This window comes from Apis cerana, linkage group LG2 (assembly GCF_029169275.1).
Source record: "Apis cerana isolate GH-2021 linkage group LG2, AcerK_1.0, whole genome shotgun sequence".
NCBI classification, from domain to species: Eukaryota; Metazoa; Arthropoda; class Insecta; order Hymenoptera; family Apidae; genus Apis; species Apis cerana.
In genome coordinates, this window is record NC_083853.1 from 7724718 (window position 1) to 7741376 (window position 16659).

At 39.1% G+C, this 16659-nt stretch overlaps 1 protein-coding gene across 21 annotated transcripts in view; it reads left to right on the forward strand.

Annotated features, from left to right (window-relative positions):
* Nucleotides 1–16659, forward strand: part of LOC107996734 (RNA-binding protein Musashi homolog Rbp6) — a 744804-nt gene that overhangs the window by 712205 nt on the left and 15940 nt on the right. For 9 of the 21 annotated variants that reach the window (XR_009828789.1, XM_062070934.1, XM_062070936.1 and 6 more), the window contains 2 exons: nucleotides 12016–12120; nucleotides 13367–13432. The exons of 2 other annotated variants lie outside the window; for them this stretch is intronic. Coding sequence is in view for 18 of the 19 variants with exons in the window: in XM_062070934.1 (XP_061926918.1) it covers nucleotides 12016–12120; nucleotides 13367–13432 (171 nt within the window). In the remaining variant the exon portion in view is untranslated. Of the gene's footprint in view, nucleotides 1–1038; nucleotides 1176–12015; nucleotides 12128–13366; nucleotides 13433–16659 lie in introns of all 21 variants that reach the window. 10 more of the 21 variants (XM_062070938.1, XM_062070939.1, XM_062070946.1 and 7 more) reach the window with 4 other exon arrangements.

The following is a 16659-nucleotide window of genomic DNA, read 5'->3' on the forward strand; positions in this document are numbered from 1 at the left end:
CGTATTAGAAGAAGAAAAAAATTTTAAATTTAATATTACAAATTTATTAATTTATTATGATATGAAAACAATTTTAAAAAAAAATTGACGATGATAAATACAAAAAGATATTTTTCTTCCAATTCGAGATATCTGTATCTCAGTTAGAACTACTATGAGCTAGGTATCATCTAACATAATCGATACACTTGTTTCATGAGGATAATTAGAATGGAAATAATTAAAATCACACTGTACACTAACATTCCGGAACTAAATTCAGAAAAATTTCGATTCGTGTATAAGTATCGAACGAATGCAGTTCTGGTATTATCGAATCGAGTTTGAAGTCGGCAAACAACTTTGATTTGTATTTTCTAGGAGATACTCGAAACTTACGATGCTGGATTAAGCACCTCATCGACGTAACAAACATCGAATATTGTGGAAACTCGTATCCTCTCAATTAAAAGAAACTTTAATAATACGATTTTTATATTAATTAAATTATGTATATCAATCGTCTCTCTAATAACCACTCTAAATTCTCACTTGAAAATAACTTTTATTAGTATTACGAATTTTTAATTTCTATCGAAGAATCAACAAATGGATTAAAGCTGCGTCAAAACAACAACGAGGAATATTATACTTGACTGTTGTTGCTGCATGCTTCATAAAATATTGTCTTAAAAAAAATTCCATCTTAAAATTAAGTTACTAAAATTTCGAATCAACGTTTAAAAATTTTCTTCTATCTCCCTGTAATTTTATTTTGCATCCAGCAATTACCAATCACTTTTCCAAGGGAACACGTGAAATACGTACAAAGATTTCCTCCTCTTTGTTCCTCTTCCAAAGACGCAGCTTTAAAGTAACAACATAATTCTATGAAATATAACCCCTATGGGGCTTGATCCAGCAAGAAAACAGTAATCCCCCACGAACTTAGTGTTAATGTAACCATAACGTGATACATACACGCTAAAGTTCTATAATCGCGATGTCCCGGGGAAAAGTGTGCATAATGTAAGATCGGTGATGTCTGTTGTTGGGTAGGAGCGGTCGTGTACCGCGCAGTGGGGCCAAGGGTGGGCCGAGTGTCCGTGAGCCCCAGCGGGGGTTGCACCGGTAAGCTTCAACCCCAAAGTGCCAGGTTGTTCCACCAAGTTCTCGTGTTCTCGCTCGTGTTGACGGTAACCGTAATCCGTAGTACGTAGTACGTACCCAAATTCCACATATACATACGTATATATACACGCACACTTACAGATACACACACTCTCACGTTCCCGCAGAAACACACCCCTATCGTGCCATATATATATATATATATATATCTTGTCCTGAATTGGTTTGTTATAGTTTATCGATTCGAAATCGGTTAAGCAATAATCATTGTCAAATGTTATTCGATTTTTACAACGCTTTGATAAACAATGGATCTTGGTAATCGAAGTTTTATTCTTCTTTTTTTTTTCTTTTTAGAATATGTATATATATATTTGTAAATGCACGACAACACGGGTTTGACGGCTCGATCGATAATGGTAATTATCAAACTACAATGGGAACTCGGTTGATCGTCGAAATACTCGGAGATAATTAACCGGGGTTGAAATTATAACGACGTTATTTTTCGTTTGTATGAAAATCACGTCGCGGAGAGCCGTCAAACGTGGCTCTTTGTTCGATAATTAATGCGCGTGTACAGAGCTTGAATTTCGTCTCCGATATTCGTGGAAAATACGTTAAATAAGACACGTCAGAGTATCTCCCTCTTTTAAAAAAATAAAAAAAAAATGAACTATATATCGCGTGCGTGTATAAAATATCGTATTTGAAATATATCCCCACGAATGGACGATATTATATCGCATAGAGTATTTTCGTTGCACATTCTACGCCAATTTCGAACAATTCTATCCAGGATTCTACGCCAGATCGTGAACTCACCCGAAACTAATGATTCAATTTAAACGCGGCGGTCAACGTAAAACGTGTCGTATCACGCGCACATGTTCTATGTTAAATCGTATTCGTCGCTTAGAAATCTACCGAATTCATTTACCACGTCGGTGAGCCATAAATTCGAACAAACCACCACCAGTTCACATTCCTCCTGAAACCGTATTACACGCCATGCACACTTATTATCCATATCAACACCCTTACACGGTCCACACGTTACTTGTTCTTAATTAATTTGAATACGATTCATTGTTGCCAATTAGTTGTCTTAGGTAACCCATAGTTCGAGCATTGTTAAAGATAGTGTTTTATTATATTGGATTGGTAGGATTTTTTTGGTATACATACTGTTATATATATATATTTATATTATATACGTATATTATATTCTTATGGAATGCTTAGGAGAGAGAACATCCGTATTTGTTATAGTTGTGCATCCGTTTGTTCGTTGTTCCGCCTATAACCATTTCGTCATCGAGATCGACAAATTAATCGCGAATTTCGCGCGTCTAATTTCCAATAAAAGTGAACGGGGAGGGGGAACGACGTGTCCGTGATTTCGAAACGAATTAAATCGAATTAGAATAAATTGGAAACGAGGATGAGAGCAAACGAAACGTAGCGTTTACTCGAAATGGTCTTTGACGGGGATCGAACGAGAAAACACGAACACCCGACCATTTCGTCGGCTCGAAGGGATATTCGAAAAGAGTAGAAATAAAGACAGAAAGCTCGGTTCGTTCCAATTTTTTTTTTTTTTTTTTAATATAATTGGATTACACCCGTGAAAACCGTCGGTCGGTCCGTTGATTTATACGAGAAAAAGCTCGAACACGTTTTCGTATATATATATATATATTCCCGGAATATTAATATCGAACCTATTAGATGTATTACCGTGTCGACATCGAATAAAAATCGTCTTCCCGATTCGATCTATGCACTCGATGCTCTTCGTGTTTTCCTTTCTTTTCTTTTCTTTCTTTTTTTTTTTTTTTTTTATTATTATTATTTTCCCTCGCATGCGCGTGCATCGAAAGGAAAACACATATTTCATTCGCGAGGACGAAATTTAATTCGTTGAATAAAGTTGGCCCGCTGTTTTTTCGCCACACGCAAACCCCACGTTGGATTTGTTCAAACGATAACACGGCTCTCATCCGCTCGTATCGACGATTAAAGGTGACAAAAAAAAAAAAAAGTAGAGAAAAAGAATTCTAATGGAATTTCGAATGTGTATTCTACGTATAACGTAATGGAAATTGAACACACGTTATGAATAAAAACGTCGATGCGGTTAATCACCGGGAATTCCAACAATTTTTTCACGACACCCAGTTCGATACGTTGCGCGAAATGAAAATGAAGGAAGGAAATAAAAGGGTTAAAAAAAAACCGATTTATTCGTTCGATCGAGGACCGACTCGTCGCGTAATCCGTTGACTTTTAATCCTCCCGTCAATATCTCATTACCGTTGCCTTTTAATCGACGCTATAATTAGTATTTCAGACGGGAATCGAGTCGCGGGCGAAGCGACCCAGGGGGTGAGTATCGAAGAAGCGATTTAAGGGTGGCCCGACTCCTCCGAACGATTTCGCATCGAAACTTTGGAATTACTTTTCGCCGACTCTTTTCAATCTCGCCGTTTACCTTCCTCGCTTCCTGTCATCTTCCCCCCTGTCCTCCAATCTTTCGTAATACATTTCTGTTTCTCCAACCGCGATTTCTCTGTTTACTCGAATTGATATAAGATTTGTAAAACTTTATACTCGAGCTTCACTTATTTTCTATGAATTTCGTGTATGATGTCACGTTTCTTCAGCTTCTTCGATACTTTCTAATCTGGGATGAACCGTCGATGATTATGTATCGCAAGATAAATAAAAAAAATGTTTATACTTGGAAATTAATCCGAATTGATTTGATCGTAATTTTTTTATTCTTTTTTTCAGTCGTGTTTCGCGTGTCGATTCGGTTTTCATTTTTCTCGTCGCGCGACGTATCGTGATGGAAAAGAACGCAAATACGATAAACGTTTAGACTTTTCTGCTCGAGTAACAATTATAGTGATTAGAATTGATAATAAAAATACTTACGCGACACGTTGTTCGTATTTCGAAGAGATGATCGTTTCCGAGGTAAAAAGAAAAAAGATAAAGAGCGCAAGATATCTTTGATTGAGTTGTAATTTCTTCCTATACATATATTCTACTTTTCTACGTGTGGTACTCTTCTGTATAGTATCTAGAATAGCTGAAAAGTAATGGTACACAGAGAGACTTTTGAATAATGTGTATAAATATACATAATTATATACTTATATATATTTAAATCCTGTATCTCGTACTGATGTTGGATGATTGCCTAGCTCATAGTACATAGTTACTTTCCAAGATTTCCAATTTTATTATTCGTAATCAGTAAACAAGCCTAAACCGCTGCATTAGTTTTCACTAGAACTTAGCCTAACGTCTTTAGACCTACTTCTCTTTTTTTTTCTTTTTCTTCTTTCCTTACTTTCTCTCTTCGAAAGAAAAACGTAATTGCAACAGATTTATGGTGTACAATACCTATACTATATATACACTTATATATTTATATATAAATACGTATTGTACATGTATTCTAGCATGAAGGAGGAAAGCTTTTCGAATCCTTTCCAAACAAAACAATCGCGAGATCCATCGGCGAATAAAGAATCGTTCATCCGTGAGTGAAAGGGACACGGCCTAACCCCTGAAGGAAGGGCTGGTTCCTCTCGTCCGCGAAATATCATTTCGATCCCAAAAAAAAAAAAAAAAAGAAAAAATTTATCTCCAGTCGAAGGGATGCATGCGTTACAAATTCGTTGTACCGTAGTTCTAGTGAAAACTGAGAACGGTCGTGAAGAACAAAAGCTTTTTCCTTGGCCGTACGCGCGACCCATAGCCAACCGAGTTGTGCTCCAACAATCGACGAAGACCTTCGATTCTCGTTTCCTTCCGGACCTTTCGAAATTGTCGCCTTTCGAATCTCTCTCTCTCTCTCTCTCTCTCTTTCTTTCTTTTTCTCTCTCTCGCACGCGTTTTCCAACACCGATACCGTATTTCCTTTCCATTTCACTCCGTAAAAATCATTCCACACACGCGTTGCGCGACGAGTTTCTTTGTTCTCCCGAAGTTGAGGCCATTGTTTTTACACCCCTGCTCCCCCTCCCTCCCCTTCTTCCTCCCTCTATGAAAACGGTTCGCGCTTCGAAACGATCAAGTGATTTCGTGATATCGAGCAGCGCGAGTTTCGCCCCTCCACTCCCTCCCCCCCTCTTTCCCCCTATTTTTTGCACCGGCTATGGGTCACACACATTTTATATCCGCGAATATGAAATATATATATACACGGACAAAATTTCGAGTCGAGTAATCGCAAAAGAGAGAAGAGGGCAGACGTCTGGGGCAGGACTGTTGCCGAGACCGATGACGAAGACTACCTCGAAGATGCAGTCACCTAGGGGCGAGTAATCTACCATCTACCTAAACCTACTGTCTTTTAGAAACGTCGTCGTATATACAGTGGTTTTTTATTATTATTATTATTATTATTATTATTATTATTATTATTATTATTATTATTATTATACATTATTAATTATATAGTAATCAGATTTCTATAGCGTAACCACGACGGGGGTGATCGGTTGTTGATTATGATTTTTTTTTTTGTTTTCTTACGCTTGTTTGATGCACACCAGTTTTAAGTAGTTTTTGGTCGTTGTGTTTTCGTAGCGTTGTATCATGAGTTCTGTATCATCTTTTAATATGTATATATATATATATAAAATATATATAATATATAATATATATATATATATATTTATATATATACCAACATGAAGAGACATATGCTCCCGTGGTGGTGCGAAAATGTAGTTCAAACTTAGAACAAATCGAGCTGAACGGATACATAAATAGCCTATGGTTAGCAGTCTAGTAGTAAAAGAGATTCGTTGTCAACTTGACATTTGTAATTTAAACGTTTACAGTAATTGAATCTAGTTAGAATAATAATAATAAGGTTGCCAACTTAAGCGTAAACCATTTTCAACGTTAATTTAATTGATTACGTTTGCTAATTCAGTACCGATCGTGCTTGTTCGAGGCTGGACAAGACATACGCGATTTTAACATGGGACAAGGATAGTTGGCAGCCTTACCGGTGTTTAGGCTATACTAGTCAGAATTTTCGACTTAAAAATAGAAACACGTCGGCCGATCTTAAACAGTATCTTTATTAATTGAAACTGAATTTTTAAATGTCGTCTCAGTTTGATTAAATGGTTATAGACAAAGTAGTGTGAGGAAAGGCGAGATTCGAGGTTATGGGGAGGAGGGGTTGTCGAAAATGGAATGAAATCTTCCTCGGGGAAAGTGAAATCTCCTAACATGACCTCGAACATCGTCGATCCATAGTCCATAGAACAACTTGATAGAAAAGTAGATTAGTGCGTAGATAGTATGAGAGTGAAACCTTTCTTTTGTGTGTCGTGTGTATATCCGCAGATTTTTAACTGTCTTTTTAATACGTATTATACTACTATTATTATTATTATTATTATCCTTTTCTATTGTACTGACCATACCCGCTGTATCTGCGAATAGTAATTTTTTTGGATACTGTTTAGTAACTTGGAATACCCCTCGAATCGTTGTTAATGTTTTTTTTAAATACCGTTGGAGTTACTTAATTGAACTAGTGTGTTAGTTACGCTAACTTATATTTTAGCTTAATATTTTAGTCGAGTGAGACACAGTTTTTTCACGCGTACGTAGTGTTTTATATTTAGAGAGTTTACGATATTGATGATTACTCGATTATTATTATATATATATATATTATTATACATTTTCACCATATATTTTTATGCCTATATATATATATATATCCATACTGTTCGAAAGATTTACGATCATTACATTATATTCGTTCGTTGAATACGTGTGCGTAGTTTAGGATATGCAGATTTGAACCATGTTGAAAAATTATTTCCCTTTGTTGAAACGCTTCGCATTCTCTCGTCTTCGGGCGAGGCCATGATCGACTAACAGCCCGCTGTTAATCAACTTATTAATCCATCGATGTCACTGTTGATCGAGCGCGTGATTCGTCCACGCGTGTGTGTTGCTTCGTCAAGGCTGTACGCTTGAACATTTTTCAGGGTAACGAGGGACGCTTTTTCGCTGCACGAACGATCGAGCCGCGATCGTTGAACGCTTAAATCATCCATTAATAATGATATACACGGTGCAATCACGCTGCGTTACGATAATCGCCTACTAAACGCTTCTTCTTTTTTTTTTTTTTTTTTCACTCGATAATACGCCGCGTGTATGATGATCCCTCGAGACTAAAACATCGAACTGCTATATAAAAATGCACTACGCGTCGCATTAATCGTTTTAAATCGCGGTATATCTTAATCGTGCGCCACTTTTTTTCCCTCTTACGTAAACCACGTCATATTTATTCTCCTCCCCGCCTGCTCCATTACCAACAACACTCGTCTTAACCCACGTGGATGTTTCAAGAGGATGTATTTTATCTGTTGGCTCGGGATACGTTATATCTTCCGCCATCGAATCCTGTCCGAGGAAAACGAATTGGTGCTCGTGCTAACGTCTATGCTCGCGTTACGTACCATGTTTAAGAAAATATAGAGATATTTTGCCGAAGACGTGCATTTTATCGCTCAGTCCAAGAATCGCATCGTACTCTTATCGAGTGTCGAGCCAACCAGACCTAATTTGTTTGAATCTCTCTTTTCAATTTGAAAAGATATTCAGTATTTTCGATCCGTGGAACTCTGTTGAATTTCCATTCCTGTCTATCCTATCCAAAATATAATTTTTCTGGTATTATTCGTGGAGCAAAGAAAGAAGAGATTTGAAAAAATGTGATTTCATCGAACGTGTCTATAAATTTTATATACATATTATTTTAGTTGGACGAAAAAATTAATTTTGAAAATTAATATCTCCATTAATGAAAATTAATACATAAACTGTAACCGAATAATATTTAGATCATTCGATTTTAGATATATTTAAAACCACCATCTTCTCCCAAGTGCTTACCCCAAATGAATATCCCTTATTTATTTTTGTACCAAGAAACTGGAACGAAAAATTATTCTCCTGTTCGTATCAATTATTCCCTAAGCATCCTGTGATTCTACGTTAAATCCAATTCAATTCCAAACATCGATCCGAAAGTAGAAGGAAACCGCCACGCTTCCAAAGGGCCTCTCGATGTTAAACAGATTGAAGAATTAATCGAGCTGTAGCAGAGGACACGGGATTGCCCGTTCGAAATCATTCTCCTGTCAGAACGTCACAGTTTCCTTGCTGGCCGATATCCCACGAGTAAATTTCGCGGTGCTTTCCCTTCCCGTTATCCAGACCGTATCTACGTCACCTGGACATACACTCGAAATAGATGAACTCTTGGCCTAGATCTTTGCGCACGCTATGGTCGCCGCCGTCTCGTTGGGAAACGATCGAGTCGCACGAGCGCCAGAAGAATTTCTCTTCTCAAATTTCTTGGCGCGTTTTTTTTTTTCCAACGAGGATGCAACGAGGAGTTTTTTTTCTTTTTTCTTTTTTTCTTTTGGATAGGAAAGACCCGAGGGTCCGTATCGATACTCTCCCACGCGAAATCCAGAAGCTCGAAGCCATCACGACACGTGGCCCCCTTCCTTTTTTTTTTTTTTTTTTACGAAACGTCCGATAAACGTCTGCGGGCGAAGTTTCCCGGTTCATTCGTCACCGTGCCCTGACAGCGTTCCGATTTTCGTTCCTTTTTTCGTTCTCACATCCCTCTCCCTCTCTCACGCCCCATGCCCCACCGAATTCCATTGTTCGAACGTTGGATCGAATTCGATGTGTTCTTCTTATCGCGAAGGAAGAGGTACATGTAGACGATCGCAAGGTCGAGATTGTGAATTCTCTATTATAGTTGGAAATTGGAAATTGATAGATTTGAATTTTTATTTAATAATAATCGTAATATTCCGTTGCCAAATTTTGGAATATTTTTATCGATCCAACCGTTCTCTATGTAAGGTGCACGAAATTTGCAAGAAATCGTGACAACGATCGAATCTTCGTGCAATGATAATTTCAATCTCGCAATCTGGCTATTACATTACGTATTCCACGCGTTTCCAGAGGAGTGTATCCATATCGTATTCAAAGTCAATTTTTAATGGGTATCAGTTAATCGAATCTTAAAGGGCAAATTTTCCCGAATCCCCATTCGCTGTAAACTCTGTTCGATGATTCAGTGACTATTTCCACATAACATTGGCGAAAAATTGCCCCCCTGATTTCCTGTTTTTTTTTTTTTTTTTATGTTTCCTCGAGAGTTCACCCCGCCTGGTAATCCAGTGATGAACGCGGTTCCACAGTATCGAGGCGTTTCTACCTATTTCCATTTATAGGCAGAGGGAGGAAAAAAAGATACCAAGTCACGTAAATCGTCACGCGATAGAGACACGCGGCGAATATTCCTCTGCAACCTGGGCTCGAAACTTCCGGCCGGAGACCGACCGTGCCCGATAGAGACAAGCCACACCATTAAACGGCGTGATACCCCATACAAATCACGTCGATCCGCGATTTATGGTCTGCACCCTCTCACGCTATCGCGTTATCAGTCCTCCCGGTTACGGTTCCCGAAACGAGATTCCATACTCTAGGAAAGCTCTGTTTTCACGCTGTCCGAGCTGCGATTCTTTTCTTCACGCGTTAACGTACCATCCGGTATATCCCCATATTTCATTGTAATTCTCTCGTGACGCGCGTTGAATTTGAATTTCATCGATTTTATTTAATTTCAAATTACTTCCTTTTTTTTAACAATTTTTTGCATTTAACAATCTCGTTTTTGCGCGCGCGCGTGTGTACACATAAAAATTTACGAAATTGATCGTTGATTTGATTTTTGATTTTTGTTCCAAGGGATTCCATCTCGAAATTGTCCATCCATTTAATTATCTCGAGAAATCTGTTTACAGCATCTACTTCAATCCCTAGGAGACTCGCAATGTTTCATTTAGCTTCTGTAGACTCGCTAATTTATCTGTACTACTTGAAGCCACTAACCCAATTAACCTGGAACTGGCTTTGGCGACGTATCGTAATGTTTTGTGTTACGTAGAAACTTTCAGCCACTATCATCGATCTCTTCTTACGTTCATTCTGTAGCATCGATGCTTATCTCTAAATGACCCTTCCTATGTAACACGGTATCTCGGAAAAGTAGATTGGGTTGTAACTTTGAAACGATCGGAGATAGAAGGAAATAGATTTCTCATAGTTTGATAATCATATTGTGCAATCACGTTATCAAATTGAATTGTAATCTTTCCATAAACGAATTAGAGGCAAATCATTTCTGAAATACAATTTAATATTAATTTTAAATTCCTTTCTTTATCCGCTATACTGATAATATTCTAATCACGTACTCTTCAAATAATCATTTTCGAATTAAATTCAATTTTCAAAATTAAAATACCCAGTTATATGCGCGCATAAATACGAACTATCGACAGATCAGAAATTTTCTTTCATTTCCACCCTTTCGAAGCTACAACCCAGCCCACTTGTCCGATACACACACCGGTACCATCCTGATTTATTTTTCATCCTGTTTACCCAATATCGATGACGATTCAACCCCTCGATTCGCCACCCTGGAATCCATGCAAATTTCGAATCAACCAGCTAACGCGTCCCCAAACATAAATCCCAACGATACGCCGGGTGCTATTCCTATTTTCGACGCGCCATCTTTTCTCCGCGTCCCCTCCATTCTTTCCGCTTCCATCGTCGCTCTTACCGCGCGTTACGCCTGGCTACTGGTTCACTTGGGTCGACTTTTAAACCATTTACCCGTGACTCTTTGTGCGATATTTTTTTTTCCCTTCTTCTTTTCTTTCTTTCTCTCTCTCTCTCTCTCTCTTTTTTTTCTTTCTTTGATTCCGAATGGTAAATGCCAGAGGCAGCGTAATGCGCGCGCGTAGGCGTCGTGTTTATTTCCCGGAAAAGCGAAAAAATGGCGAAAAGCGTGACGTCAGAACGTCCGCATTCATCGGGAGCACAAAACGCGTCGGTGTTTGTTTAACCGGTTTTAAAAGACCTCCGATTTTTCTGCCGGCCGTTCTTGCGATGAAAATTCTCTCTTTTTTTTTTTATTTTTCTTTATTTTTTTTTTTTTTCCTCTTCCATTCCCTCCTCCACTTTTCTTGCCTCCTTTCTTTCGTCTCTTGAACGAAATGAGTTCCGCGTTATCGAATACACGCGAGAGTAATTAATACGCGAAATCGTTATGACGTATATTTCGCGTGATCAGGGTGAATTTATCGCGAAATGCAATTCGATTATTTTTCTTGTTTGTTTTTTGATTATTGATTTTGTTGAAAAGTAATTTATAATCTTCGCTTTTTTGCACTTTTCTTATTATTATTATTATTCTTTTTTGTCTCCAGTGATTGATTTTACGGTTTACGATAGAAAATTTCGAATTGTTGGAATGGTATTGAACAATTGAACAATTTTTGATATTATTTAACGTATAAGATAAATAAATTGGAGATTATTTTTTACAAATTGTATTTAATCATTCGATTATGGTAAATTTATAGCAAATAATTAAAAATTATTGAAAAATTAATTCTTGTGATATTCTTGCAATTAGTTTAATAATAATAATCAAGAAAATATTTATTCAAAATTTAACGCAATGATTTCTTTTTACATGTTTTAGTATGTCTGCAATTAAATCTAATCGAATTATCTCGTCGCATCTCGTCGGAAGTGAAAAAAATAAAAAAAAAAAAGAAGAAACGACCAACGTATCAACGTTATTTTATTTTTCCTCGTACATTTTTATCTCGTACTGCAATCTCAGCGGCGAGAATTTTAAGATTATTTTTATTTAATCACCACGCCACACCTATCGTCCCCGTTTTTTATTTTTTTTCTTCCCACATTCTCAGCTTTCTTCTTGTTCTTTATTAATGTCAGGAGTGCCGGCAGTGTACTACCACGGAACCGGAAGCGAGAACGCAAGCCGCGCGTATACGGAGACACCGATGCAACACGTCCAACGGACTGCGCTCCGGAAGAAATGTATGAGGTCGACATTCACTTTGGACTGTGGAAAAAAAAAAGAGAAAGACAAAAAAGAACACGCCTTCTTTCCCTTTTCTCTCTCTCTGTCTCTCTTGCCCGCTCGTCTTCGCGATTCTCTTCTACGCTCATCTCTATTCCACGTCTCTCCCTTCAATTTTAACTCTTTCTCTTCTACTCTCTCTCTCTCTCTCTGTCTCTCTCTCTCTTTCTCGATCTTCTCCTCACTTCTTTTCATTTCACGTTCTCGCAAAACATCGATCATTATCGTTACAGTTTATCGGCGGCCATGAAACGAAAACGTTTCGTTGATGGTTTCACCATTTGTTCCAAAGGGTACACCACCATTCCGTTCGGCAACGTTCCACCAGGGAATGGAGCGTTTCTGTTCCGCGTCATTGATCGCGATTCATGCATTTCCGCCTCGATCGGTCCCGCGAGCGAGAAATAACACCGCGACGATTCGACGAGATCCGGGGTCGCGAACATCCGTGAAGCCGTGTTCAATCGACGATGCCCATAGAGAGATATTACGAGAAACTTTCAGGTAAAATCGTATCGTGTGCGTTAACGGACAAAGGGATGAAGAGATATCTAAATGATACGATTCATCCGTCAACGAAGATTCGATTACGACGTTCCACGTGCCCCCGCTACGAGTGTTTCGTCGTGTGTGAATGACGAAACGATCCATTGTAACGGCGAGTTTTTCTTTTTTTTTTTTTTGATCCGTGAGAGAATTTCGAAACTGAAAGTTTCCAGCCCGGGATTGGAAGTACACGATAGTGATGGATCCAACATTGGTAAAGAATGAAAAGAAAGGAGAGAAACGGTTCATAATCCGCGGGGATCGCGAAAGTGTCACGACGCAGGAGGAGAAACGTGCTCGCTCGATCATCGCACGGCGTACAGAGAGGATCAACGACAAAGCAACACACACGGAAAAATCACGTCTCTCTTGTTTTCCTTTCGGCCATCACTTTGGCATCATACACGATGTCTCTATACTTCTTTTATTTTTTTTTTCCCCCCCATTTTTTTTCCTCTTTTTTTTTTATATTTATATATATATATATAAATTCTCTCTCTCTCCTTTAATCAGCCATGGACAGTTATTATACTACTACTACTATCCTCTCTCACTCTCTGCCGAGCGGCAGAAGTGAAACGAGAGTGGCGAAAGCGCGTATATCGCGTATATACACTTGAAGTGCGGAGCAGTTGTGATCAGAGTTTTATGTTTCAGTGGATCTTACCAACGGACAGCTCACCCCCAACAACAACACGCCCTTGCTCACGCAAGCTCTTTCTGGTACGTCTAAAAGTTTACCATTTATTTTCGGCTTCGGATCCTTTATGTATCGCTTCATTAATTTGTCTCTGCATCGTTAAAGGATTATCCCAACAATGTGTTTCGTACGTGTATGAGCGTTGTCATCAGGATAAGTCGTGTAACTCGTTCCATTCTGAATAATTTTCAACGTATCTGCTCTACAAAAAATTTGAGACAGAAATTTCAAATTATTTATAAATCATGTTCAAAGAAATCAATTGTTTAAAGGAATCAATCGATTGATTTCTGCATAAGATACGATTTCGTAGAACACATATTTAAAAAGTGATTCAAAATGGAACGTGTAATATGATTCATTCTGTATACATATGTTATACGTATCTTTCAGAATGCACGGCCAATAGGTTCGCTGGGAACGACGCACGGTTTCCGATTGTTAGCTTTTTTTTTTTATTATTATCGCGTCATTACAAAGAGCAGTAATGAGAATGAGAGGAAAGAGAGAAAGAAAGAGAAAGAGAAAAAAAAGAGTAACGATTGAACAACGACGATAGCAGGTTTGTTTCTTAGCACGAAATCTTCGTGATTATTAGATCGAGACGTTACGATATAGCAAGACAAGATCCGGTATTACGACACCGTTCGCAACGGGACTCGTGGAACTCGTGTAATTCAATCCTCTTTCGTGATTCGATTCTCGAGCTTTGACAGAAACAAGCTTTGCATTACATCGTAATGGCAAATTGCAAGGCTGCTCCAGCTCCTTCGTATACTTTGAACGCTGCGAACGTGCTCGAAACCGGGGTGGATCCCTATTCGCGAAACTTCCCAAAGGTTAAACGTGAATATGATTACCGTGGTCGAGCGATTCCCTCGTTTGAGGATACGATACGCTCTGATTCTTCGTTCGGTGCGTGGACACACGTGAGACACAGGAGAGAGAGGACATACTCGATTTCTCGAATTTATTATGGATGAATTGTTCCTCGTTTTTCTTCTTACACATTACATTTGTTTGTACGTTGTTCATGATTTATGAAAAGATTATTTATTCCATTAAATGATCAACCGTTCGTTGAATATAAATAAAATAAATCCTGTATATACGTTCATCAGGAAAATCTTCTCCTCCCTTTAACCGAGCAAAGAAAAATTCCGTCGCGGAATGCTTGTGGAATTCTTTCCCAAGAATCCGTGCTAATTTCTCTAAAAAGAAAGAAAGAAAGAAAGAAATAAAGAAAGCCACGGTTCAGAGCGCTTTTCACGACACACCGTTGTGAAAGGACTTTCTTCTTAGCTCGCGAGTGGCGCGAGGCCGAGGGGGTGTAGAAGCAATCCAGACAACGGGGGAAGAAAAGGTAGCGCGGAATTCTGAAAAGTGTCACACATGTAGGGCGGCTGGATGCCGGCAGCGAAATACACCGACTTCAACCCTTTTATTTTTTTATTCGCCCTCTTTCTCTCTCTCTCTCTCTCTCTCTCTCTCTCTCTCTCTCTCTCTCTCTCTCTCTCTCTCTCTCTCGTCGGTTGCAGAATCTGGCCTGATCCGCCTACCCCGTCCCCGTGCCGTCCGCAATCTCCTCTCAAATAAATCAAACTTTTGAATCGCGCTCGACTCACCCTCGCCACCCGCACCACCACTCCGCATCGGCGAATCCGGCCACCGGCAGAAAACTTTGTAACCGGCCGCCATTGTCAAGAGTTTAAAAGCTGAATGGAGTTTTAGATTGTACATCGAGCGCTTTCGGTTTGTCATACTCCGCCCACCACCGCCGACCCCTCTCCTCCCTTCGGCGAGTTTCGAATTCTTTACGTTCCTTTTCCACCCTCCCCTTCCTCCATCCGACGGAATCTTTTCGTTATCTTCGACCTACACTTAGTGTCGTAGTTACGTTCCGCAATCTCGTAACGATTCTTCTTTTCCCATTCTTTCTCCTCTTTCTCCCCGACGAAAATCGTACGCTATTGTACGGATTTTTATGGAGAAATCGAATCGAATGGCTAATTCTTTATCTCGTCCGAGGATGGCCGCTACCGTTTCAAACTTTCACGTATAACCCGTATATCTGGAAAGACTATCGCAGATCGTTTTGTAAAGAAAAAAAAGAAGACTTTATTTTCCGTTTCGCGTCCTAAAGTTCAAAGTTCAAAGCGCAACTTCTTTCAAATCGACGAAAAATACGACGCGATTTGTTCTCAGTAATTTCCAAAGAATATGTATTTTTAGTCGAATCGGACGGTAACTATTAGTGGAAAGGAGAGCACACGCGTATCTCTGATAAATGACCCGTAAAAATCGAACCGTGTCGTGGTTCCCCTCGTTATTTCGAGAGATTCGAGCGGATCGTTATACTTCTCAATTAATTAAGCGCTAATCACAATTTTTGCTTATTGGTGTTGCTGTACCAATTTCGTATTTCGCCTCGACTCGAGTGGCTATTATTTTCGTGAATCGATCACCCCTTGTTTCCGCTCAACCCTCTTCACACCACGGAATGCAAAATGCGAACGTAAAAATTCGTTCGTGCCTCCTCCTTCTTCTCCCACTTTCTTTCTCTCACTTGTTTTCCTCTATTACTTCCCTTCGTTTTATAGCATGTTCTATTTCCAACCGTAACCGAACTAACGTGAACGCGGGAGAGGGATGTAACAGCGAGATACGATGCAATCCGACACGGGGAGTCAGAAGCGAAATCGTTCCTCTCGACAAGGAAATGCGCGATGTTATGAGCGCCCGAGTCACTTTAAAGCTAAAAAGCACGTGCTCAAATGAGATACTCGCCCGCCGTGTTGGTCTCGCCGTTACCGTCTCGCGCTATTTCGTTCCCTGTCCCCTCGTGACGTGCACGCTGTATCGTATCCTAGCGGTTTTCTGTTGTTCCATTACGCGCAAAGCTGTCTTGTAATCCGCTTATTGAATGTCTCCTTTTATTTGCTTCTTCCACGTTTTACGTGTGTCACGATTATTTGTCTCCGCCAATGGCCCGACGTCGATGTACCATACTTTCTCTCTATGTGTGTGTATATCTTTCTCGTATGTGTGTGTATGTGTGTGTATGTGTGTGTATGTATATATATACACTGTTTTACTCGTTTTCACAGTGTTTTATTTGTTGTCTATTACCAATTCGTCTCCCTTCACCGATGTAAAGAGAGAAAACGTATACGTAGTATATTTCTGTTTTATTTGTTTTCTTTGTTCCGCAAAGGATACGAATTTATTTTTACACGAACGACGTGTCGCT